Raw genomic sequence first — 26,635 nt, forward strand, 5'->3', positions numbered from 1 at the left:
TCTGCATAGAGCCTCTCCCCGCTTTGAAAAGACACATTAAAGTGTGTGTGTGCACGTGCTTGTGTGTGTGCATGCATGTTTGTACTTTAGGTCCAATGTGGCTGCTTTTCTTCAGATGTTATATTGCAGTAGTGGCACATTGCTATCAGTTAGGGATTGGACTGAGGGAACCATGCAGTCACAATAATGTGGCCCAGCAAGAGGAAACAGAGCACCAATTAAGAGCTGTTTTAAACCTAATTGCTTTAAAGCCCATTGCTAAGCAGCTTTGGCAACATTGGAGAATATGTAGCAAGTATCAAGAATGGCAAAATAAACAAATTCCTTTTCAGATGTTGATATCCTGAATCTATTAATTAATCTATCTACCTAACCTGAAATGATCTATCCTGACTCTATATAACCTGAAATGATCTATCCTGACTCTATATAACCTGAAATGATCTAGCCTGACTCTGTATAACTTGAAATGATCTAGCTTGACACTGTATAACCTGAAATGATCTATCCTCTCTATATAACCTGAAATGATCTAGCTTGACACTGTATAACCTGAAATGATATTTCCTGACTCTATACAACTTGAACTGATCTAGCTTGACTCTGTATAACCTGAAATGATCTATCCTGACTCTCTATAAATATTGTGGGGCTCCCGAGTGGTGCAGCGGTCTAAGGGACAGCATCTCAGTGCTAGAGGCGTCACTACAGACCCTGGCCGTGATTGGGAGTCCCATAGGGTGGCGCACAAAAAGCCCAGCGTTGTCTGGGTTAGGGTTTGGCCGGGGTAGGCAGTCATTGTAAATAATAATTTGTTCCTAACTGACTTGCCTAGTTAAATAAAGGTTAAAAAAAAAGATATACACGTTCAATAGTTTGGGGTAACCTTAAAGAAAAGCACATATTTTGTGCATTACAATTACATCAAATTGATCAGAAATACAGTGTAGACATTGTTCATGTTGTAAATGACTATTGTAACTGGAAACAGCTCATTATTAATGGAATATCTACATACTGTAGGCTTACAGAGGCCCATTATCAGCAACCATCACTCCTGAGTTCCAATGGCACATTGTGTTAGCTAATCCAAGTTTATCAATTTAAAAGGCTAATTGATCATTAGAAAACCCTTTTACAATTATGTTAGCACAGCTGAAAACTGTTATACTGATTAAAGAAGCAACACAACTGGCCTTCTTTAGACTAGTTGACTATCTGGAGCATCAGCATTTCTGGGGTCGATTACAGGCTCACCCCCATGCTTCACAGTAGGTATGATGTTCTTTGGATGCAACTCAGCATTCTTTGTCCTCCAAACACAACGAGTTACGTTCTTACCAAAAAGTTATATTTTGGTTTCATCTGACCATATGACATTCTCCCAATCTTCTTCTGGATCATCCAAATGCTCTCTAGCAAACTTCAGACGGGCCTGGGCATGTACTGGCTTAAGCAAGGGGACACGTCTGGCGCTGCAGGATTTGAGTCCCTCGCAGCGTAGTGTGTTACTGATGGTAGGCTTTGTTACTTTGGTCCTCTCTGCAGGTCATTCACTAGGTCCCTCTGTGTGGTTCTGGGATTTTTGCTCACCGTTCTTGTGATTATCAGTGGTCTTGTATGTCTTCCATTTCCTAATAATTGCTCCCACAGTTGATTTCTTCAAACCAAGCTGCTTACCTATTGCAGATTCAGTCTTCCCAGCCTGGTGCAGGTCTACAATTTTGGTTCTGGTGTCCTTTGACAGCTCCTTGGTCTAGGCCCTAGTGGAGTTTGAACTGTAACTGTTTGAGGTTGTGGACAGGTGTCTTTTATACTGATAACAAGTTCAAACAGGTGCCATTAATACAGGTAACGAGTGGAGGACAGAGAAGCCTCTTAAAGAAGAAGTTACAGGTCTGTGAGAGCCAGAAATCTTGCTTGTTTGTAGGTGACCAAATACAGTGCCTTGCGAAAGTATTCGGCCCCCTTGAACTTTGCGACCTTTTGCCACATTTCAGGCTTCAAACATAAAGATATAAAACTGTATTTTTTTGTGAAGAATCAACAACAAGTGGGACACATTCATGAAGTGGAACGACATTTATTGGATATTTCAAACTCTTTTAACAAATCAAAAACTGAAAAATTGGGCGTGCAAAATTATTCAGCCCCTTTACTTTCAGTGCAGCAAACTCTCCAGAAGTTCAGTGAGGATCTCTGAATGATCCAATGTTGACCTAAATGACTAATGATGATAAATACAATCCACCTGTGTGTAATCAAGTCTCCGTATAAATGCACCTGCACTGTGATAGTCTCAGAGGTCCGTTAAAAGCGCAGAGAGCATCATGAAGAACAAGGAACACACCAGGCAGGTCCGAGATACTGTTGTGAAGAAGTTTAAAGCCGGATTTGGATAAAAAAAGATTTCCCAAGCTTTAAACATCCCAAGGAGCACTGTGCAAGCGATAATATTGAAATGGAAGGAGTATCAGACCACTGCAAATCTACCAAGACCTGGCCGTCCCAACTTTCAGCTCATACAAGGAGAAGACTGATCAGAGATGCAGCCAAGAGGCCCATGATCACTCTGGATGAACTGCAGAGATCTACAGCTGAGGTGGGAGACTCTGTCCATAGGACAACAATCAGTCGTATATTGCACAAATCTGGCCTTTATGGAAGAGTGGCAAGAAGAAAGCCATTTCTTAAAGATATCCATAAAAAGCGTTGTTTAAAGTTTGCCACAAGCCACCTGGGAGACACACCAAACATGTGGAAGAAGGTGCTCTGGTCAGATGAAACCAAAATTGAACTTTTTGGCAACAATGCAAAACGTTATGTTTGGCGTAAAAGCAACACAGCTCATCACCCGGAACACACCATCCCCACTGTCAAACATGGTGGTGGCAGCATCATGGTTTGGGGTGCTTTTCTTCAGCAGGGACAGGGAAGATGGTTAAAATTGATGGGAAGATGGATGCAGCCAAATACAGGACCATTCTGGAAGAAAACCTGATGGAGTCTGCAAAAGTCCTGAGACTGGGACGGAGATTTGTCTTCCAACAAGACAATGATCCAAAACATAAAGCAAAATCTACAATGGAATGGTTCAAAAATAAACATATCCAGGTGTTAGAATGGCCAAGTCAAAGTCCAGACCTGAATACAATCGAGAATCTGTGGAAAGAACTGAAAACTGCTGTTCACAAATGCTCTCCATCTAACCTCACTGAGCTCGAGCTGTTTTGCAAGGAGGAATGGGAAAAAATTTCAGTCTCTCGATGTGTGAAACTGATAGAGACATACCCCAAGCGACTTACAGCTGTAATCGCAGCAAAAGGTGGCGCTACAAAGTATTAACTTAAGGGGGCTGAATAATTTTGCACGCCCAATTTTTCAGTTTTTGATTTGTTAAAAAAGTTTGAAATATCCAATAAATGTCGTTCCACTTCATGATTGTGTCACACTTGTTGTTGATTCTTCACAAAAAAATACAGTTTTATATCTTTATGTTTGAAGCCTGAAATGTGGCAAAAGGTTGCAAAGTTCAAGGGGGCCGAATACTTTCGCAAGGCACTGTACTTATTTTCCACCATAATTTGCAAATAAATTATTTAAAAATCCTACAATGTGATTTTCTGGATTTCTTTTTCTAATTTTGTCTGGCATATTTGAAGTGTACCTATGCTGAAAATTACAGGCCTCTCTCATCTTTTTATGTGGGAGGACTTGCACAATTGGTGACTGATTAAATACTTTTTTGCCCCACTGTAAATTGTAATAAAACAGGCATGGAGCAGGTCTCGAACCCTCGACCTTCTAGCCCGAAGTCCAGCTCGCTATCTACTGTGCTGCAAAAGCATGCTCGAGCGGCAGAGTCGATATCCGCGTTTATAAACCCAGTGTCGTTACACTACTCCCTCCTTTCAAAGAGCACGTCCTCACAACTCAATGTCTTATAGGAACGCGCTCACCGGCCAAGCACACGCACTGTCGTGGATGCAGGGTCCGATCACTTCTGACACCAATGTAAGGAAACAGCAGGGAGCAGGTCTCGAACCCTCAACCTTCTAGCCCGAAGTCTAGCGCGCTATCAACTGTGCCGCAAAAGCATGCTCGAGCGTCAGAGTCAATATCCACGCTTATAAACCCAGGGTCGTTACAATATACACTGCTCAAAAAATTAAAGGGAACACTAAAATAACACATCCTAGATCTGAATGAATGAAATATTCTTATTAAATATTTTTTTCTTTACATAGTTGAATGTGCTGACAACAAAATCACACAAAAATGATCAATGGAAATCAAATTTATCAACCCATGGAGGTCTGGATTTGGAGTCACACTCATAATTAAAGTGGAAAACCAGATCCAACTTTGATGTAATGTCCTTAAAACAAGTCAAAATGAGGCTCAGTAGTGTGTGTGGCCTCCACGTGCCTGTATGACCTCCCTACAATGCCTGGGCATGCTCCTGATGAGGTGGCGGATGGTCTCCTGAGGGATCTCCTCCCAGACCTGGACTAAAGCATCCGCCAACTCCTGGACAGTCTGTGGTGCAACGTGGCGTTGGTGGATGGAGCGAGACATGATGTCCCAGATGTGCTCAATTGGATTCAGGTCTGGGGAACGGGCGGGCCAGTCCATAGCATCAATGCCTTCCTCTTGCAGGAACTGCTGACACACTCCAGCCACATGAGGTCTAGCATTGTCTTGCATTAGGAGGAACCCGGGCCAACCGCACCAGCATATGGTCTCACAGGGGGTCTGAGGATCTCTTCTCGGTACCTAATGGCAGTCAGGCTACCTCTGGAGAGCACATGGAGGGCTGTGCGGCCACCCAAAGAAATGCCACCCCACACTATGACTGACCCACCGCTAAACCGGTCATGCTGGAGGATGTTGCAGGTAGCAGAACGTTCTCCACGGCGTCTCCAGACTCTGTCACGTCTGTCACATGTGCTCAGTGTCAACCGGCTTTCATCTGTGAAGAGCACAGGGCGCCATTGGCGAATTTGCCAATCTTGGTGTTCTCTGGCAAATGCCAAACGTCCTGCACGGTGTTGGGCTGTAAGCACAACCCCCACCTGTGGACGTCGGGCCCTCATACCACCCTCATGTAGTCTGTTTCTGACCGTTTGAGCAGACACATGCACATTTGTGGCCTGCTGGAGGTCATTTTGCAGGGCTCTGGCAGTGATCCTCCTGCTCCTCCTTGCACAAAGGCGGAGGTAGTGGTCCTGCTGCTGGGTTGTTGCCCTCCTACGGCCTCCTCCACGTCTCCTGATGTACTGGCCTGTCTCCTGGTAGCGCCTCCATGCTCTGGACACTACGCTGACAGACACAGCAAACTTTCTTGCCACAGCTCGCATTGATGTGCCATTCTGGATGAGCTGCACTACCTGAGCCACTTGTGTGGGTTGTAGACTCCATCTCATGCTACCACTAGAGTGAAAGCACCGCCAGCATTCAAAAGTGACCAAAACATTAGCCAGGAAGCATAGGAACTGAGAAGTGGTCTGTGGTCCCCACCTGCAGAACCACTCCTTTATCGGAGGTGTCTTGCTAATTGCCTATAATTTCCACCTGTTGTCTATTCCATTTGCACAACAGCATGTGGCATTTATTGTCAATCAGTGTTGCTTCCTAAGTGGACAGTTTGATTTCACAGTAGTGTGATTGACTTGGAGTTACATTGTGTTGTTTAAGTGTTCCCTTTATTGTTTTGAGCAGTGTATATACAGTTGAAGTCGCAAGTTTACATACACTTAGTTTGGAGTCATTAAAACTCGTTTTTCAGCCACTCCACAAATTTCTTGTTAGCAAACTATAGTGTTGGCAAGTTGGTTAGAACATCTACTTTGTGCATGACACAAGTAATTTTCCAACAATTGTTTACAGACAGATTATTTCACTTATGATTCACTGTATCACAATTCCAGTGGGTCAGAAGTTTACATACACTAAATTGACTGTGCCTTTAAACATCTTGGAAAATTCCAGAAAATGATGTCATGGCTTTAGAAGCTTCTGATAGGCTAATTGACATAATTTGAGTCAATTGAAGGTGTACCTGTGGATGTATTTCAAGGCCTACCTTCAAACTCAGTGCCTCTTTGCTTGACATCATGGGAAAATCAAAAGAAATCAGCCAATACGTCAGATAAAATTGTAGACCTCCACAAGTCTGGTTCATCCTTTGGAGCAATTTCCAAATGCCTGAAGGTACCACGTTCATCTGTACAAACAATAGTACGCAAGTATAAAGACCACGGGACCACCCAGCCATCATACCGATCAGGAAGGAGATGCATTCTGTCTCCTAGAGATTAACATATTTTGGTGCGAAAAGTGCAAATCAATCCCAGAACAACAGCAAAGACCCTGTGAAGATGCTGGAGGAAACAGGTCCAAAAGTATCTATATCCACAGTAAAACAAGTCCTATATCGACATAACTTGAAAGGCTGCTCAGCAAGGATGAAGCCACTGCTCCATAAACGCCATAAAAAGCCAGACAACAGTTTGCATCTGCACATGGGGACAAAGATCATACCTTCTGGAGAAATGTCCTCTGGTCTGATGAAACAAGAATAGAACTGTTTGGCCATAATGACCATTGTTATGTTTGGAGGAATAGGGGGAGGCTTGCAAGCCAAAGAACACCATCCCAACCGTGAAGCACGGGGGTAGCAGCATCATGTTGTGGGGGTGCTTTGCTGCAGGAGGGACTGGTGCACTTCACAAAATAGATGGCACATGAGGAAGGAAGATTATGTGGATATATTGAAGCAACAGCTCAAGACATCAGTCAGTAAGTTATTAAAGCTTGGTCACAAATTGCCTTAGCCACAACACTGACAACTTCATCAGAATGCCATAGGCATCAGAGAGCTTGGGAGGTGGAGCTATGGAGACCAATCAAACATTTAGGCCGAATTCTTACCGAGTCTAATGCTCCTTCCTCGACTCTCATTCCTGTGTACCCCCACCTCGCAGACAGCCAAGCTCTCTTCTCCCTGTTTTGTTTCCAGGGATGTCTTATTAAAGCTCATGAGGCCTCAGGTAATATAGGAGAAAGGGGACAAGATTTCTGGGCTGCATTCAGAGGCCCACATTAGTTATTCCCAGGGAGAGCTCATTCCTACTTTGCATTTACATTTCTGCGTGTGTTTTTTGGAGCAGAGGCCAGAAACGAGCATCCTCCATGATGGCTATACCGCATATAGCAGGCGCTAGCAGTTACCACTGATGGATCAATAGTTTGTGAATTGCAGGAAAGTTACTCGTACACATGCAATTTTTGGATGGGTTAAAAGCCTAGGAATCATTAAGGAGATAATGTCATGTCAACCCTATCCAGCAGGGAGAACCGTGCAGGCATGGCCAGTGGATATGTAATTTGTCTGCCTTTGTCACACACGCTCTGCTCTTCAGAAGACGAGGCTTTTGCCTGTGTAGTCGGCTGGTAAAAAATTGGACGGAGAGAGGCTTCTCCTCATTGAACAACAATCTCCAAAGCTGGAGTCAAAATCTCCATTTGGCATCAGGATTTATTTCACATCGAATTGCTCAGAGCCAACAAAAGATGAAACCACCACCGTTCTAACATGGACATTTTTTGTGTGGGTGTTTTTGTATTGCTTTTGTGCCAGACAAAACAGTGTAGGCTGAATTTCTATACGGAGTGTGTTTGAAAAGTTGCCAGGTTGACTCTGCAATAACCTCCATCTTAGTGCACTCTGAATTTTACATTTGATTCAGCTCATATGTGTCAAAGTGTATACATTATGGAAGTTAGAAGGCCGAAATCTATTATTTCTTTTACTATAAATTCAGTGTTTCACTAATCCTATAAGTAACCCTTGGTTATTTTACTATAAATTCAGTGTTTCACTAATCCTATAAGTAACCCTTGGTTATTTTACTATAAATTCAGTGTTTCACTAATCCTATAAGTAACCCTTGGTTATTTTACTATAAATTCAGTGTTTCACTAATCCTATAAGTAACCCTTGGTTATTTTACTATAAATTCAGTGTTTCACTAATCCTATAAGTAACCCTTGGTTATTTTACTATAAATTCAGTGTTTCACTAATCCTATAAGTAACCCTTGGTTATTTTACTATAAATTCAGTGTTTCACTAATCCTATAAGTAACCCTTGGTTATTTTACTATAAATTCAGTGTTTCACTAATCCTATAAGTAACCCTTGGTTATTTTACTATAAATTCAGTGTTTCGCTAATCCTATAAGTAACCCTTGGTTATTTTACTATAAATTCAGTGTTTCACTAATCCTATAAGTAACCCTTGGTTATTTTACTATAAATTCAGTGTTTCATTAATCCTATAAGTAACCCTTGGTTACTTTACTATAAATTCAGTGTTTCACTAATCCTATAAGTAACCCTTGGTTACTTTACTATAAATTCAGTGTTTCGCCTCTTTTGGTATGTTTTGTAACTGAACGAAGGAACAGCAAGCAGTGTAGCAATCTAAGTAGTTCTTGACTTAATGATATCATTAGACGGCAACAGTAAATGTTTCCCTCTCAAGCAGTTTGTGTTCGGTGCTCCGCTAGCTCTCTGCTTTCAGAGCCTGATGAATTGGGTTTACGTAAGCCTTTATAAGAGGTGGATCAAAACATCGTGAATTGCTTCTGCGAGAAAAGCAGGGGAGATTTGTCACAAGCATGTACTAGCCTAGCAGAGCAGCTCTTCGCCAAGCTCCTTCGAAATGCAAGGTATTCTAGTCTGAACATGAACCAGGGCAAGTCGACTAGAGGAAGCAATATTGTGTGTCTCAAACCTGTCAAACCTATTTTATTTGTATCACCTGGATATCACTACTGACATATCCAGTAGTGTTTGTTACAGTCATGTACTGTAGCAATACCGACTGTAAGGAAAGTATAGACCAGCAGTAGAGGATGGCACATTGTAATTTCATATAGGTCACACGGGGGAAGAGAGCCAACTGTTTCCATCCAATCCATTTCAGAGTGGCAAGGGAACAGGTCAGGAGTTCATGCATGGTCGGCTCGGTTTAGATATCTAACAGGTGTCTGGGAATCTTTGTTTTATTGAATGACTTATACTCTTCCTAAAGACCCCAACCAATTTTGACCCAGGGTCATTCAGACATACACTGAGTGTACAAAACATTAGGAACACTTTCCTAATATTGAGTTGCAACCCCTTTTGCCCTCAGAACAGGCTCAATTTGTCTGGGTATGGACTCTGCAAGGTGTCGAAAGCGTTCCACAGGGATGCTGGCCCATGTTGACTCCAATGCTTCCCACAGTTGTGTAAAGTCGGCTGGATGTCCTTTGGGTGGCGGACCATTTTTGATACACACGAGAAACTGTTGAGTGTGAAAAACCCAGCCGCATGGCAGTTTTTGACACACTCAAACCGGTGCACCTGGCACCTACTACCATATCCCGTTGAAATGCACTTAAACCTTTTGTCTGCCCATTCACCCTCTGAATGGCACACATACACAATCCATGTCTCAATTGTCTCAAGGCTTAAAAATTATTCTTTAACCTGTCTCCTCCCCTTCATCTACACTGATTGAAGTGGATTTAACAAGTGACATCAATAAGGGATCATAGTTTTCACCTGGAATCACCTGGTCAGTCAGTCTATGTCATGGAAAGAGAAGGTGTTCCTAATGTTTTGAACACTCAGTGTATTTATTACATTCTTACCTGTCATCCCTCATTCTTCCATCCCTCTCTCATCCCTCTCTCTTCCTTCCTGTATATGGGCCTCGGGGACACTCTGGAACAGTGCTTCTTGATTTTCCTTAAAGGTGAAACAAATTGGACTTGCTAGTCAGCTGAATGTAAATCTTCCTTAATGAGAGAAACTATATTTCCACAATGTCCTGCTCTCGTCCTCAGATCAGACACCGTTCCCTCTCACACAGCTGTGTTTGTATCCCCTACTGTGTGTTCTGTGATGAATAAAGTCTGTCTTTGGTTCAGTTCCACCAGCTCATCTCTTTTATTGTCTTTCTTTCTTTCTTTATCTCTCTCTCTCTCGCCGCACCCCGACTACAGAGGTTGTTCAGCTGAGCCTGGCTGAGGACCAGAGAGTGAGTGTCTCCACGGTAACAGTGGGCCTCAGCACCGTGCTGTCTTGTGCCATCCAGGGAACGCTGCGGCCGCCAATCATCTGGAAGAGGAACGGAATCATACTCAACTTCCTGGACCTGGAGGACATCAATGTGAGTGTCGGCTGAGTCAGAGGGTTTCAGTTGTCCTGGTTGGAGGATTCCCAGAATAAGAAGGGAATAAGCAGGAAATCCAGTCGTCTCCAGCCAGGATTTCTGGAAACCAGGGAATTTATGGGAAGTTATAGGACCCTGTAAAAATCATGTTTCGACATGAAGTAACTCATGCTAGTATGAGCCAGAGTCTAAGGGAACAGGGTTGAAACAGGTTAGTCCTACAGCCCAAAACTGCATAGGCTTTCACTCCAAGACTGTCGATGTGAGTAAGAGTGTCTTTAAACATTATGGGCCTTTCAAGGTGAAACACTGAACCAGTGTCCAACATTGTAAACTTTGATGTGGTGTGTTTTTAGGAAAAAAATATATAATTGGAACGTTGGTTAATATTTTATTATCCTCAAAATGTCTCTCAGCAGGGGCTCTTCACATTGAAAGAAATCAAGGAATAATAACTTTAGATAAAGGTTCACGGAAAATAAATGAGAAATGCTAATTCCCATTAACACCATTAATTCATTTTATTTTCCCAGCTTGTTTTTTAAATTTCCAATTAAAAACAGGTCTGTGTTTTTCCTCACTTTTTAGCTAACATTTATTCGAATTAGAAATGATGTAATGATTTGGGTCTCATTGGCACTCTGCCAGGCGTCGTGCTGATCTGAAAGAGCACAAACCATGTTCAAAATAAATATTAGCAAATCCCAACATAGCATAGCATGGGAATTGGCTACATGCGGTTAATGAACTATGGAGTGGCGGCGCCGGCGAGTTGTTTAGCTCACAGCTGACAGTGTGGGACCAGCTGATTAGTATTCTCTACTTGCATGTTAACGAATTGGCCTTGTTATATGCTGCCATGGAGATACAATAGACAATGGCATGCAGGTCAACTGCCATGTGTATAAGCGGGGTCATGGGGAGGACAAGGAAGTGAGAGAAAAAAAGGTCCTCTGTGCAACATGCTACATGCTACTGCTACTGTTGCCATGGAGTATTCAGTGGTAAATAGTGTGTGACGATAATTACAGTTGTCAGTTACCACTTTGAAGTTATTTTTCATGCCTTCATGTTCACAAAGTAATGTCTGATGCGCAAGAACATGCAGGTGTGCACAATAAGCAATGTGCCACTCCGCATCATGTGTTCCCACGTAATTCTTAGGCGGCTTTATGCTCTTACAATGCACACAGTCCGCAAGGGAAAGAGTTACCTCCTATTGGGCACTACCGCCGCATTTCAATTCAGAACAAAGGAAATTATTCATACTGATTGAAGGCCTTTGGTCTCCGCGTGTGCCCCTCTAGCGGCGTTGGCAGAGAGCGGATGTTGCCGGTTCTCAGGGATCCAGTATTTTCAACCCAACTCCGTTCAGGCGTCTTTCTACGCCTGCTACGTTGGGTTGCCGTGTGACTTGTCGCTTCGGGTCAGCGTAAAGTAGATTCATTTACAGGCCAACTTGAGTTGTTCGTGTTGTACTATGAAAATGATCTCATTTTGCAATCAATAAACAAATATTACATTTAGCTGTGATTGAAATTCCAACCCAAAAGGCACTCTGACATATGAAACGTTTCACTGGCTGAGTGGCAATTTGCCCATGCTGGAGTCAGACCCATTTGTCTGCACTCTGCTACAGCAGTATTATTCTCTCTCTCTGTCTCTCTGTCTCTCTGTCTCTCTGTCTCTCTGTCTCTGTCTCGCGCTCTCTCTCGCTCTCTCTCTCTCTCTCTCTCCACCCCCCCACCCCCCCACTAGTAAATGGGACATTTTACATATTGAATGGCTACTTTTCTCCAAAGTAATTGAGTTGTGTTTTGGGAAAGATAAAATCTGTTCCCCTCTGCTTTGATTGCCTTCAAGGAGAGGGTGGCACTATGCGGCTGCATTTACACAGGCTGCGCAGTTCTGGTCCTGTGGCCCATTATTGGCAAAAGAGCTGATCTGATTGGTCAAATAATTTGTGGAAAAGGATCAGAATTGGACTGCCTGTGTCAAAGCAGCCTATGTACTGCGGAGAAAGAAAACAATTTGTTTCACTCATCACCTCCAGTAGTTCCAGACAGACCAACCTTTACTGAAACACAAGGGGATAATTCGGCAATGAAATTAAGTAGTGCGCTTTCTCTATTCAAACAATGATGCTATATCATATGTTAATTAGCATGTCAAACTCACCCGTTTGGGAATGCTGTGAAAAATCCACAAACGCTATTATGGCTACAATAGACAAATATTAGTGTATTAAAAAGGGGGAGGGGAGATAGACGGAAGCATCGGGGTTGGTTTAGCATTTCAAAGACAAAGCAAAAGGAAACATTTATCAGACAATATTTAGCTTCTTTATAAAATAAGGCAGGACTAATTAATTATGTGTAAGTGTAAAGCAATTCCGCTCACTGTATTAAATCTTTAAAAAAATGTATTATAAGACATTTCCCTCTACAAGGTCCATCATTTGAGACGCAGAGGATTGTATTGCATTTATAGTCTCAGGTCCACCCACATACTGTACACACATGTCTAGGTAATTAAAAGCATCTCAGATAAGCCTGTACTGGTTTAAGTATATAGGGCTACATACTATAGAAAAAAATGTCTACTGTTTAATATCTACCTCACAGGGGGAGGCTGCTGAGGGGAGGACGGCTCGTAAGAATGACGGAGCAAATGGAATGGCGTCAAACACATGGAAACCAGGGGTTCGATGTATTTGATACCATTCCACTCACTCCACTCCAGCTTTTTACATGAGTATGCCCTCCCCAATAAAGGTGCCACCAACCTCCTGTGATCTACAGGTACTGTACTGTACAGTAATTTATTTCTAAAGCAGTTTCTACTGTTTTGCTAAGTCTGTCCTAAGTATTTCCTCTGCCTTTCCTCACCTAAAAGCATCGCTAGAGATGATATGTCCTCATCCACTCCCACCTCGTTAGCTAAGAGAGAAGCAATATTTTCCATCTAAAATCACGTAGTGGGACAGTAGCTTGTGGCAAGAAACTCCAAGGCTTTAGTCTGTGTCCAGAGAGAGATTTGTTTCCAGGTAGGTAGCTTTGCACACAGTCTGTCCGCCACATACGGGACACCACTATTTAGTTTCTTAATCCTCCCTAAGCCCCTGCTAAAACCCCAGGTGAGTTGTGCATCCGGAAAAACAACAACTGGCTCCATTAATCACACTAATGTTCTTTGTATTTTTAACCCTTCCTATTTATCAGACTGAGTGAGCGTGACGACGGGGCTCAAATCCCCACGCCCATCCCAACACCCAGGGACCACGTTGATTCATTGTCTAATATGCTTCCCATCACTCCATGCTCCCCTGTTGTGTGCCCTCCCTCCTCCTCCCTCCATTCGTCCCCAACCCCCCCCCCCCCCCCCCCCCCCTCACTTCACTCCCCTCCCTTATTCCCTTCCTCACCATCCTCCACTGCCACCTTCCTCTTCTCCGAATAGGACTTTGGTGATGACGGCTCCCTCTACATCACCAAGGTGACAACCATTCATATGGGGAACTACAGCTGTCATGCGTATGGATATGAAGAGCTCTACCAGACCCATGTACTGCAGGTGAATGGTTAGTAATGGCACATACTTGACATTTCACTGTCCTTTCAGGGTCAGATTTGAGTTTCGGCACGTGGTCACCAGAATGTTGACCTGACTAAACGTGTAGTAGTTGCAGTTTACGATCATTGCTGCGTTCAACGTTACGTTTCCGTTTTTCTGTTGTTGTTTTGTTGTTGAATCGACAACAAACATTTTGATAAAGTTAGATGCTTTTGTGGAGGAGGGACCTTCAGAGTTGCCTTCCGGGGTCAGGAGTGGTAACCCCTGCCTCAGACTCCAATGACAGCAACAGCGTTCACATCGCCAAAAAAATGGCATTGATCCCAACATGTCCAACGTTCTGTCATCGAAAGCCAATGAGGCCTGTAACCATGGCGTTCTATTCACCATACTCAGTTGATTCCACCCTGAGCATTTAAACCGTGTGTAGCTACAGTACTAGCCAGCAGCAAGCAGCGCAGATGCTGCAGGCATTTATCAAAGCACACTGCTCGACAAACTCGTTTGCATAAGTATATTTTTGCTCTCTCTCGCTGAGATGACGTGTGATTACCGGGCCTGCCTCTTCATTGAGGACCTTGGGAGAGGCGTCTGTGCCGTATCAAATCAAAGATCATAATCGCCGTTCTCGGAGCTTTGATTCATTGCATGCGCAGATATGAATAGAGGAAAAATAGCCTGAAATGATTTTCAATTAACAGGGACAATAGGCGTGATTGTGTTGTGTTGTACGGCAGGATTTAGGCTAATTGAAAAACGATACAGCTGCATCTAAGACCTGGCTTCAGCTGAGAAAAGCTGAAAAAGTTTTCTTCCTGGAAAGGCAGGATATCTTGGAAGACAATTACCTTGTATTTCAATTGTGATCTTATTTGGTCTTATAAACATGCCTCTTATAAACATGTCTCTCGCTGGACTCTGTTGTGATGCAGTGCATGTAGCTATGCGTGTGGTACTGGTGTAAAACTAAATCCTTTCTGCCTGGTGTGCCCGATGTGCCTGGTGTGTGTGTGTTTCTATACCATCCTGCCACTCCCATCAATGTTTCTTTGTAAGTATACCTCCCTAACTCCTCTCTCTTGTGGCTGTGTGCGTGTGTCTCTCTCTTTTCACGTGTGTGTCTGTGCATGTGTGCGTGTTTCTGTGTATCTAGTTCCCCCAGTGATCCTGGTCTACCCAGAGACGCAGGCACAGGAACCTGGTGTGTCTGCCAGCCTGCACTGCCACGCCGACGGCATCCCAGACCCTAAGATCATGTGGCTGAAGAACGGCATGGACCTGCAGCCTAGACCCTCCAAGCAGCTCTCCCTCATCGGTAAGGCACCAGGCTGCCTTCCTGCCCACACTGGCAAGACGGAGTGCATCCCAAATGACACCCTATTGCCTATATAGAGAACTACTTTTGACTAGGGCCCATAGGTAACGTATAAGGGTCAGGGTGCCACTTGAGACGCACCCTGTTATTACCGTCATAGCAGCTGCTGTTTACCAGACACACCACTATGCAGGGAACCATGGAGGTGTTGCTATACTAGGTGCCAATCTGTGTCACACCTTCCTGTGTTGTCAAATTTAAGATTATGGTGACCATTTTGACTATTGTTAGTTTGTCGGTTGATTGCTTAGGCCACTGATTTCAGAAGAGTAAATATCCATTCCTAGAAGATGAAAGAAATAGATGGAACAACAGTGTGTGAAAATGAAATCCGACAGCAGCCAGCCATGTGGGGGGGGGGGGGGGGGGGGGGGGGAGTTAAACGGAAGTTTCAATTTCCGAGGGGACAGAAGTGATCGTCTTTTACGGAGTCGTCCTCGTTAGATGGCAGTTTATAGGCTGTGTGTGGGTCATTACCTGTGATAATAGCCTGTTTTCAGGCTTCAGCTACAGCTTAAACAGGGGAGGTTCTGAAAGCTTCACACATACGTTAACGTCCTGCAACCCAGCTTCACGGATCGGCCAACTCTCACAGCTCAGTCTAGACCTGGGTTCTAGACCTGGGTTCTAGAGCTGGGTTCTAGAGCTGGGTTCTAGGGTGTCCATTTAATTGTTATCAGATCTGGTGGTAGTCTTATACCTAGTAAAGGTTTAACAGAGTGCTCAAAAGTCTGCAGAGCACGGTGGTTTTAGAGAGTGATACTCTACACGTGATCTTTTTTCAACATTGCATCAGTAAATTGATTTCCAACTCGGAGGCTAATGTTAGAGCTCGCAATCTTTCTTGCCAATGTAAAGGTGAGGCTACAGTGCTCACTAGCTACGTTCCCATTAAGTTGTCCAGTGATTTTCTTTTCTTGACATTTAGAAGGTTTGCAAAGAAAATAGATGCGGCAATTGACTGCTGCGGTGCGTTTGTGTCGATAAAAACAGCTGGAGCTAATGACATCCCAAAAATCTAGAATGTCAAATCAAAATGAAGTCGTTGAAGTGTTTCCTTCATTAGTTTAGGTAAATTCCGCATGAATAAATTGTCGATAGACTGTATGCCCTCCCACCTATCTGTGTTATGCATCAGGTAGCCTGCAAAAGGCAAATATGGATAGAATGCAAGAGTTGCAAAGAAACGTTTATTTTTAATTTTTTTTATAGTTGAACAGTAGATTTAACGAGCAGTATGCATTTAGAAACAAATGTGGAGTGGAGGTTCACGTGCCCCGCGTCCCTTCAAAATGATTCGGCAATCATAATTTATTCGACAAGCACTGTTTATCGCAATAAAGAAAGTTAGACAAAATAAAAGTTAGACAAAAGAAAAATCCACCCCTTACTGAACTGATAAAAATGCTGTCGATCTTTACAAAACATTTCTCCTATAGCTGCAGTGTCCATTACACGACACAAAATACAATTGTGTGTATTTTTTTTTTTTAACCTAGCTTTTGTCGGTTAACTGCCTAACTATGCTGCCAGGATCCCCTCCATTTACAATGGGAGTGTTCAAGAGGCTCAGCTGTTAGGAATAGGTGCTCTCCAAGGTTCATGACTGCTTAGTGCTACTGATGGTGCTGAATGGACAGCTGCATGGGGGTTGTTTAGGAAGGCATAACACTGCTGAAATCAGATAGAAATGCATTATGTAGAACCAACATCATCTTCTGTCATTTGGAATATTGATACATATATATACAGTGCCTTGCGAAAGTATTCGGCCCCCTTGAACTTTGCGACCTTTTGCCACATTTCAGGCTTCAAACATAAAGATATAAAACTGTTTTTTGTGAAGAATCAACAACAAGTGGGACACAATCATGAAGTTGAACGACATTTATTGGATATTTCAAACTCTTTTAACAAATCAAAAACTGAAAAATTGGGCGTGCAAAATTATTCAGCCCCTTTACTTTCAGTGCAGCAAACTCTCTCCAGAAGTTCAGTGAGGATCTCTGAATGATCCAATGTTGACCTAAATGACTAATGATGATAAATACAATCCACCTGTGTGTAATCAAGTCTCCGTATAAATGCACCTGCACTGTAATAGTCTCAGAGGTCCGTTAAAAGCGCAGAGAGCATCATGAAGAACAAGAAACACACCAGGCAGGTCCGAGATACTGTTGTGAAGAAGTTTAAAGCCGGATTTGGATACAGAAAGAATTCCCAAGCTTTAAACATCCCAAGGAGCACTGTGCAAGCGATAATATTGAAATGGAAGGAGTATCAGACCTCTGCAAATCTACCAAGACCTGGCCGTCCCTCTAAACTTTCAGCTCATACAAGGAGAAGACTGATCAGAGATGCAGCCAAGAGGCCCATGATCACTCTGGATGAACTGCAGAGATCTACAGCTGAGGTGGGAGACTCTGTCCATAGGACAACAATCAGTCGTATATTGCACAAATCTGGCCTTTATGGAAGAGTGGCAAGAAGAAAGCCATTTCTTAAAGATATCCATAAAAAGTGTTGTTTAAAGTTTGCCACAAGCCACCTGGGAGACACACCAAACATGTGGAAGAAGGTGCTCTGGTCAGATGAAACCAAAATTGAACTTTTTGGCAACAATGCAAAACGTTATGTTTGGCGTAAAAGCAACACAGCTCATCACCCTGAAGACACCATCCCCACTGTCAAACATGGTGGTGGCAGCATCATGGTTTGGGCCTGCTTTTCTTCAGCAGGGACAGGGAAGATGGTTAAAATTGATGGGAAGATGGATGGAGCCAAATACAGGACCATTCTGGAAGAAAACCTGATGGAGTCTGCAAAAGTCCTGAGACTGGGACGGAGATTTGTCTTCCAACAAGACAATGATCCAAAACATAAAGCAAAATCTACAATGGAATGGTTCAAAAATAAACATATCCAGGTGTTAGAATGGCCAAGTCAAAGTCCAGACCTGAATCCAATCGAGAATCTGTGGAAAGAACTGAAAACTGCTGTTCACAAATGCTCTCCATCCAACGTCACTGAGCTCGAGCTGTTTTGCAAGGAGGAATGGGAAAAAATGTCAGTCTCTCGATGTGCAAAACTGATAGAGACATACCCCAAGCGACTTACAGCTGTAATCGCAGCAAAAGGTGGCGCTACAAAGTATTAACTTAAGGGGGCTGAATAATTTTGCACGCCCAATTTTTCAGTTTTTGATTTGTTAAAAAAGTTTGAAATATCCAATAAATGTCGTTCCAATTCATGATTGTGTCCCACTTGTTGTTGATTCTTCACAAAAAAATATAGTTTTATATCTTTATGTTTGAAGCCTGAAATGTGGCAAAAGGTCGCAAAGTTCAAGGTGGCCGAATACTTTCGCAAGGCACTGTATATATATATACACATATCATCTCTGTATATATGATTTCTATCTGACACATTCTCAACATCTCAACTCACTAAAACCTTCCATTTACCCCCTGGCGCCACACAGTTCTACAAGTCTGAAATCACAGTATAATATCTCTGTTCCCTTGTTATTAATTCAACACAAAAACAACATTTTAAGTGAGAAATCAATGTCTAACTATAGGCAAATGATTAATTGAGTGGTTATGCATTAAAATTGATCAAAGCATAATTATGGATAACAGGCAATTACGACACTGTCTGGTGTTTAATGTCGGGAGGTCCACACTTTACATCATTACGTTTCTCCTCCCTAAAGAGTAGATAGAAAAGTGAATTTGAACGCTAACTACTGTAAAAACATAATCCATTTAACTGTGCATTTCAATAATGTGAGGTACAGTGTAACAAAAATGACTGTTTATAAGGTGGTATAACTTCTGTTATCTACGTTGCTCTAAATGGGGCGCCATGTAGTCTAGTGGTTAGAGCGTTGGACTAGAAACCGAAAGGTTGATTCCCCCGAGCTGACAAGGTAAAAATATGTCGTTCTGAACAAGACAGTCAACCCACTATTCCTAGGCCACCATTGAAAATAAGAATGCGTTTTTAACTTAGTTGCCTAGTTAAATACATGTATATTGCATTATCTGTGCATTGGGTCCTGTGGAAGTTGTTTGTTTATATTAGTCCAGGGTTTTAGTCTCAGGCCATGGCTCAGTCAGGTCTTTTGTAGCACTGAGAAGTTCTCCACTGCCTCTGCACTGCCACTCCACATTTAGGAGACACATGGAGAGAGCTCAAGAGAGGGTGATCAAAGAGGACAGCAAGAGGGAGGCAGAGAGGGAGGGGAGGAAGGTGGAAGAGAGACTGGCACACGATCTTTGACACGGCATGTCGAAAGCAGCTGTCTGACACAGGCGTCCTTCACTCCTTCTGCGGCGTTGTGAAGATTGCCTTGTGATCAAGGCAACAATGCAGCAACAGCAGCAGCGTGAGGATGAGGAGGGAGGGAGGGATGTGAGTGTGAGAGCATGCCGTAGATCCAAAAAAGGCTGAGTACTAGTGTCAGAGAGCTAGGAATCCCTCTGCTGCCTCTCATGATAGCACTGTGCCCTGGGATACATCACGTTTACCTGATACATCTAACACACACACACACACTATTGATACCGTCAGAGAGGGATGGCTCTGATGATAGCACCTACTGTGTCCTGGGATACATCACCTTTACCTGATACATCTAACACACACACACACACACACACACTAGTGATACCGTCAGAGAGGGATGGCTCTGATGATAGCACTCACTGTGTCCTGGGATACATCACCTTTACCTGATACATCTAACACACACACACACACACTAGTGATACCGTCAGAGACGGATGGCTCTGATGATAGCACTCACTGTGTCCTGGGATACATCACCGTTACCTGATACATCTAACACACACACACACACACACTAGTGATACCGTCAGAGAGGGATGGCTCTGATGATAGCACTCACTGTGTCCTGGGATACATCACCTTTACCTGATACATCTAACACACACACACTAGTGATACCGTCAGAGAGGGATGGCTCTGATGATAGCACTCACTGTGTCCTGGGATACATCCCTTTTCTCCTGACACTCTAGATCTCTGTGAACAGAACAGAGACGATTCAGTCAAAGTATATTTTGATAAAGTGTTGTTGTGATGTCGTCAAAAGGGTTCTGGCGTCAATGGCTTCTGTTAGGGAGAAGTAGGTGCGCAGGTAGGTGGCTACTTTTATGATCTTTGGTTATTCATTTTCGAAAAGGACAGAGTGTGCATTTTTAGGTGGGAGGATGAAACAGCCATGGAAAATGTGTATCAGTGTAGAAACGTGGGGCTGAGCTAACACTTGCCATTTCTGCTCATCTCTTACACAGCGAATGGGAGCGAGCTCCACATTGGCAGTGTACGCTATGAGGACACAGGCGCCTACACCTGCATTGCTAAGAACGAGGTGGGGGTGGACGAGGACATATCGTCTCTGTTTGTGGAGGACTCAGCCAGAAAGACACGTAAGTGGCTGAGAGTAGAACATGGAAAAATGTCTCTGGGATTTTCAAAAGCCAATTTTGGCAATTAACAATTGCAATTACAATACAATTAACGAAAATAGTAGGCTGTAGAAAGCAGAGGTGGGACCAAGTCATTGTTTCACAAGTCAAAAGTAAGTCTCAAGTCTTATCACTCAAGTCCCAAGTCAAGACAGGCAACTCTGTTGTTTTTGCCGCACTGCTTTGCTTTATCTTGGCCAGGTCGCAGTTGTAAATGAGAACTTGTTCTTAACTGGCCTACCTGGCTAAATAAAGGTGAAATATATATCTATATTTTTTTTTTGAGTCAAGACTCAAGTCCAGACCAATAAATCTCAAGTCCTTTGAACTTTGAGTTTCGAGTCCTAAACAAGTCATAATGTGCTCTTCAATGTAATACCATTTCATATTTTTAACAATAATAATACTTAGTATATTACATTTACACAAATCATGAAGGCATTTAAAAAGTATATATATTTTTTTATTTTCCAAATAAACTTTATGTTTCCATGGAAATACATGGGTAGCCATGAGAAAGTCCCCCCCCCCCCGCATATCATTCGACTATGGGCCGCTATGGCCGCAATCTATAATTTTCTTCCCACATGTTTTGCAAGTTGCAATCCGTTTTTTGTTGTTGGCTACATCGTAGTCTTTATATCCGAAAATAATAATTTTGGGTATCATCTTTCCAAGGGCTCTGTCTGAATTCACCCACCGACGTTCCTCTGCATAGCCACGCGCAACTTTTTATCACCTGGCACAATTTGATTGGCTGCTGTCCGATTCAAACTGTAATCCGTTAAATGAAGAGTTGATGCGCTGCACATTTTTATATATTTGGGCTTGGGGAGGGTATCAAGTCAGTTTGAGTCAAAAGGCTCAAGTCCAAGTTAAGTCACGAGTCATTGGTGTTAAAGTCAAAGTCGAGTTGCAAGTCATCATATTTGTGACCGACTTGATTCTGACTCGAGTCCAGGTCATGTGACTCGAGTCCACACCTCTGGTAGAAAGTGTCAGAAACAGAAGTTATAACAAATAAATGATAATGCTTTGTATCTGATTTATTGTATGATATCTGTATGTACAGTATATCTATATATAACATTTGTACAGCCTTTGGGATTTAGATAGACCTCAAATGCAATTTAAAAAATCTAGAACACATTTATGTTGTGATAATACAGAATCTCTGCCTCTGTAAAGAAACACTCTTGCTAAATGTGTTTCTGTCCCACTTTTTCTGAAATGACTTGATATGACATGGTCTCTCTCTCTCTCTCTCTCTCTCTCTCTCTCTCTCTCTCTCTCTCTCTCTCTCTCTCTCTCTCTCTCTCTCTCTCTCTCTCTCTCTCTGTCGCTCTTCTGTCATGCTGATGCTGCAGTTGCAAACATACTGTGGCGGGAGGAAGGTACTAAAATCTACTGTTGTATAACACTTGTCACCATGTCTTATTTTCTGTTCTTTTAAATGAACTTCTATAATTGACCAACAGTCTTCTGAATGCCCATGTCTTGTAGGGTGAATAGGTTCATTATATGCTAGTATATGTCAAATCAAATTGTGTTTGTCACATACATATGTTTAGCAGATGTTACTGTGGGTGTAGCGAAATGCTTGTGTAGAATACAAATCCACAAGGGTAACACATAATTTGTAAAACACCACGTAACGCTACTAATTAGCAGCTTTACCGCTAATTTCCATCATTTTACGATATCTTCCTGAATGATGATTGGTGTGTGTGTGTTCTTGCTGAAAACATTATTTCACAAAGACTTAACCATGAAAATATACACACAATTAAAACAGTTTTGTTACAGGCCTGCCTCAACACTTCAGCACACGTAACTCTTCCTCAGAACAGTATAATCTAGTTGTGACACCAAAACGTGTGTATGAGAATAACTATTTTGGCTGATTAGAGAGTATGAGAGAGGCCCACCCGTTTGAATCCTGATGCAGACTGCACCACTGGCCTGCACGTCACAACATGACTGTCAGCAGCACTCACGGTGTTGATTTCACCTCGTCATTCAATATGATGTAACCTGCCATCCATCCCCACTCAATGTGCTTTTCCAAAGCATGAATAGCAGTTGTCTAGTTAACAGCTGTTGTTTAGGGTCAGGTAACTGGCCCGCAAAATGTTATTGCGCTCATAGCGGCTATCAAGTTTGAGAAGACAGTCTCACAATTCACTCGCTAGACATGCTGTTTACAGAGACTGACTGTGCTGTCAAAATGCCTGACAACACCACCAGTCATTCAACAGCTCAGGCGTTGCTAACAGGGTCTGTAGGCTCTGGTAGGCTCTTGAATGTTAGCTGAACCAATTTTTACGTCCCATCTCCCCAGGGTTGAGCGTAGGGAACATGTTCTATGTGTTTTCTGATGAGGGCATCACGGTGCTGCAGCCCAGCAAGTGTGAGATACGCAGACACATCAAGTGCACCGAGAGGATCATGGCCAGCTATGTGAGTACATACTGTACATGTTTTAGAGGATAATGATTTTTTGGACTTTGTATTTGTGGACTTTTTATGACTTGAGATGATATTAAATATATACTAATCCAGAGGGAATAAGCCTCACTCTTACAGATATACGGTTCATTCAGAAAGTATTCAGACCTCTTGACTTTTTCCACATTTTGTTACGTTACAGCCTTATTCTAAAATGTATTAAATAAATAGAAATCCTCCGCAATCTACACACAACACCCCATAATGACAAAGCAAAAACAGGTTTAAAAAAAAATAGAATAATGAAATATCACATTTACATAGGTAGTCAGACCCTTTACTCAGTACTTTGTTGAAGCACCTTTGGCAGCGAACACAGCCTGGAGTCTTCTTGGGTATGACGCTACAAACTTGGCACACCTGTATTTGGGGAGTTTCACCCATTCTTCTCCGCAGATCCTCTCAGGTTGGATGGGGAGCGTTGATGCACAGCTATTTTCAGGTCAGATGTTCAATCGGGTTCAAGTCCAGGCTCTGGCTGGGCACTCAAGGACATTCAAAGATTTGTCCCGAAGCCACTCCTGCATTGTCTTGGCTGTGTGCTTAGGGTCGTTGTACTGCTGGAAGGTGAACCTTCATCCCAGTCTGAGGTCCTGAGCACTCTGGAGGTGCTTTTTATCAATGATCTCTCTGTACTTTGCTACGTTCATCTTTCCCTCCATCCTGACTAGTCTCCCAGTCCCTGCCGCTGAAAAACATCCCCACAGCATAATGCTGCCACCACCATGCTTCACCATAGGGATGGTGCCAGGTTTCCTCCAGAATTGATGTTTAGCATTCAGGCAAAGAGCGGCCAGCTCTCGGAAGAGTGTTGGTGGTTCCACACTTCTTCCATTTAAGAATGTTGGAGGCCACTGTGTTCTTGGGGACCTTCAGGGACTTATATAGACAGGTGTGCCTTTCCAAATCATGTCCAAGTAATTTAATTTACCACAGGTGGACTCCAATCAAGTTGTAGAAACATCTCAAGGATGATCAATGGAAACAGGATGCACCTGAGCTCAATTTCGAGTCTCATAGCAAAGGGTCTGAATGCTTATGTAAATAAGGTTTTTCTGTTTTTTACTTTAATACATAGACAAAACTTTCTGGAAAACGTGTTTTCGCATTGACATTATGGGGTATTGTGTGTAGATTGAGGGGGAAAGGAATTTAACACGTTTAAAGGATGTAACGTAACAAAATGTGGAAAAGGGGAAGGTGTCTGAATACTTCCCGAATGCACTGTACAGATGTACCCCCCCCCCCCCCCACACACACACACACACTCCACTACAGCCCATTGCCAGTATCTGTGCCCTCCGTTCACTAAATGTTATGGGATTACGAATGTCCATTAGTCAAAGACCCCAAGTCAATAGCTCACAGTAACCCTGCACGTCTGTAATATACTGTACTAGAGAACATTGCTCTTCCAAAGTAATGGTAGTTAGAGAGAGAGTTGCTTGTTTTTCTGAGGGATTTAAGTTGTACAGATTGCGGTAATTGTATTACAGATCAATACAAACGTAATAAGGCATGTGTTAGTCCATTGCTGCTGTAAACAGCATTTTCTCTGCTGCATGATGGCCCTATCTCGTGTGTGGAAGCAATGTGATTAACCGTGGATTCGCCGCTCTCCCTTCCATTCTGCTTCTTCTTCGTCATCGTCTTCTTCTGCTTCCTCCCTTCTTCCCGTCTTTCATTCCTCCATTCGATCTCTTCTTCCATCCCGTTCTTTCTCCAGGAGGAGATGTGCCCGAAAGGTGAAGGTGTGTCTCCGGAACACTGTGTGTGGTCCTCAGCGGTCAGTGTGAGGGATAAATACATCTACGTCACCCAGCCCCTTCAGAAACGCCTGCTGGTCATCGACACCCAGGCCCAGAATGTGGTGCAGGTTGGTTGGTATTATTACTCTTCTCTATGAGCTGTTTAGAGAACGCCCCCCGAGGCTTTTACACAGGTCACCAATAGGTAGAGGTAGAGAGAGAGGTAGAGAGAGAGAGGTAGAGAGAGAGAGGTAGAGAGAGAGAGGTAGAGAGAGAGAGGTAGAGAGAGAGAGGTAGAGAGAGAGAGAGGTAGAGAGAGAGAGAGGTAGAGAGAGAGAGAGAGAGAGAGAAAAAAGAAGAGGGCTGAAAACAGACAAGCTAGTGCTTTCCCAATCGCCAAGCTCTTGTCACACTTCGCCATACCCTCACGGGTGTGTGTGAGGGCAGGGGGTTAATGCATCATCCCTTTCCTCTCTCCCTCCATCTCTCTCTGCCTACTGTACCTCACCCTCTATCTCAGCCGTCTCCACTCCTAACGGAGACGTTTCTGGGAGTCTTTTGAAAGAGACAGAAAGAGCACCCTTCTTGTGCTCATATGTTGACTCGACAACAGCAACAACAGCAAAGTCATTTTCGTTTACTGTCACGCTGCATGATATTAGATACTGAACATTATAAAAAAAAATGTAATATAACTCTTTAGCTGGAGAAATGCTGTAAAATAAAATGGCTGTAAAAGAACAGTGAGCTGATAGTGAGTGAGATGTGTCTGTAACAAACTAGGAGTATACGGGGGGATGTGGCGAGCGGTCAGTTGCCTGTATGTCTCATTGTTTGGTGCACTCTGCCCCCCCCCCCCCCCCCCCCCCCCCCCCCCCCATTCCCCTTCTCTGACATGTGAGTGGCAGCGTCAGCGTCCCCCTCCTCCTCTGAGGGGTCTCGGAGTGGGAGTGCTGTTGACACATAGCTGACCAGTGGAAAATAAATAGGCTGGCTTCCCATTACTGAACACATGCCTCTGTCGCGCTTCACTGGGGGTGGCGATGGGGAAGGGAGGGGGGTCGGGAGGACTAGTCGAAGAGAATAGAAAAGCAGGAGCACGGGATAAAACACGCTGGTTGACTTCAACATACGAGACGAACTGACACAAAGAGACGGGAAACACGGGCATAAATGCACAAGGGAAAATCAGCGACACCTGGAGGGGTTAGAAACAATCACAAGGACAGGTGAAACAGATCACGCTTCTGTGTGTCTCTCTCTCTCTCTCTCAAGACGGTAGAGACAGATCCTTTCCCAGTGAAGCTGCTCTATGACAAGTCACATGACCAGGTCTGGGTGCTAAGCTGGGGCAGCATGCAGAAGTCCCACCCAACCTTAAAGGTAAGGAGTTATTGGTGTGCACTTGTGTATTTTTGTCCATTCGTGTGTGTGTGTGTGTGTGCATGTGTGTATGAGCAAGTATCTTATTTGTGTGAGTATTTAATCTATGTATGTTTCGCAATGTTCGCAAACTACAATTTACAGCTGTGGCACTGTAGACAGTGCCTTCAGGGATGATTACAGGGGTAGTATTTATAGGGCTGAGGTAACCGAGGACAGCAGCACAGCTTACTTCAACTGCTGAGGGACTACATTGTCATTTTGCAAAGTTTATTGTTATTTTCCTCTTCCTTTGGAATTCTATTAAAATCTTGTGAGGTGGTCT

The 26,635-nt window shown here is 43.3% G+C and overlaps 1 protein-coding gene across 1 annotated transcript in view; it reads left to right on the forward strand.

The window, feature by feature from the left end:
* Positions 1-26,635, forward strand: part of LOC110537733 (follistatin-related protein 4) — a 223,830-nt gene that overhangs the window by 186,347 nt on the left and 10,848 nt on the right. Inside the window, exons 7-14 of the mRNA XM_021624080.2 lie at positions 10,059-10,225; positions 13,688-13,808; positions 14,955-15,116; positions 20,498-20,632; positions 22,039-22,065; positions 23,013-23,131; positions 24,906-25,055; positions 26,203-26,310. Coding sequence (XP_021479755.1) covers positions 10,059-10,225; positions 13,688-13,808; positions 14,955-15,116; positions 20,498-20,632; positions 22,039-22,065; positions 23,013-23,131; positions 24,906-25,055; positions 26,203-26,310 — 989 coding nt within the window. The remainder of the gene's footprint in view (positions 1-10,058; positions 10,226-13,687; positions 13,809-14,954; positions 15,117-20,497; positions 20,633-22,038; positions 22,066-23,012; positions 23,132-24,905; positions 25,056-26,202; positions 26,311-26,635) is intronic.

The sequence above is a fragment of the Oncorhynchus mykiss genome, chromosome 12 (genome assembly GCF_013265735.2).
Source record: "Oncorhynchus mykiss isolate Arlee chromosome 12, USDA_OmykA_1.1, whole genome shotgun sequence".
Lineage (NCBI taxonomy): Eukaryota > Metazoa > Chordata > Actinopteri > Salmoniformes > Salmonidae > Oncorhynchus > Oncorhynchus mykiss.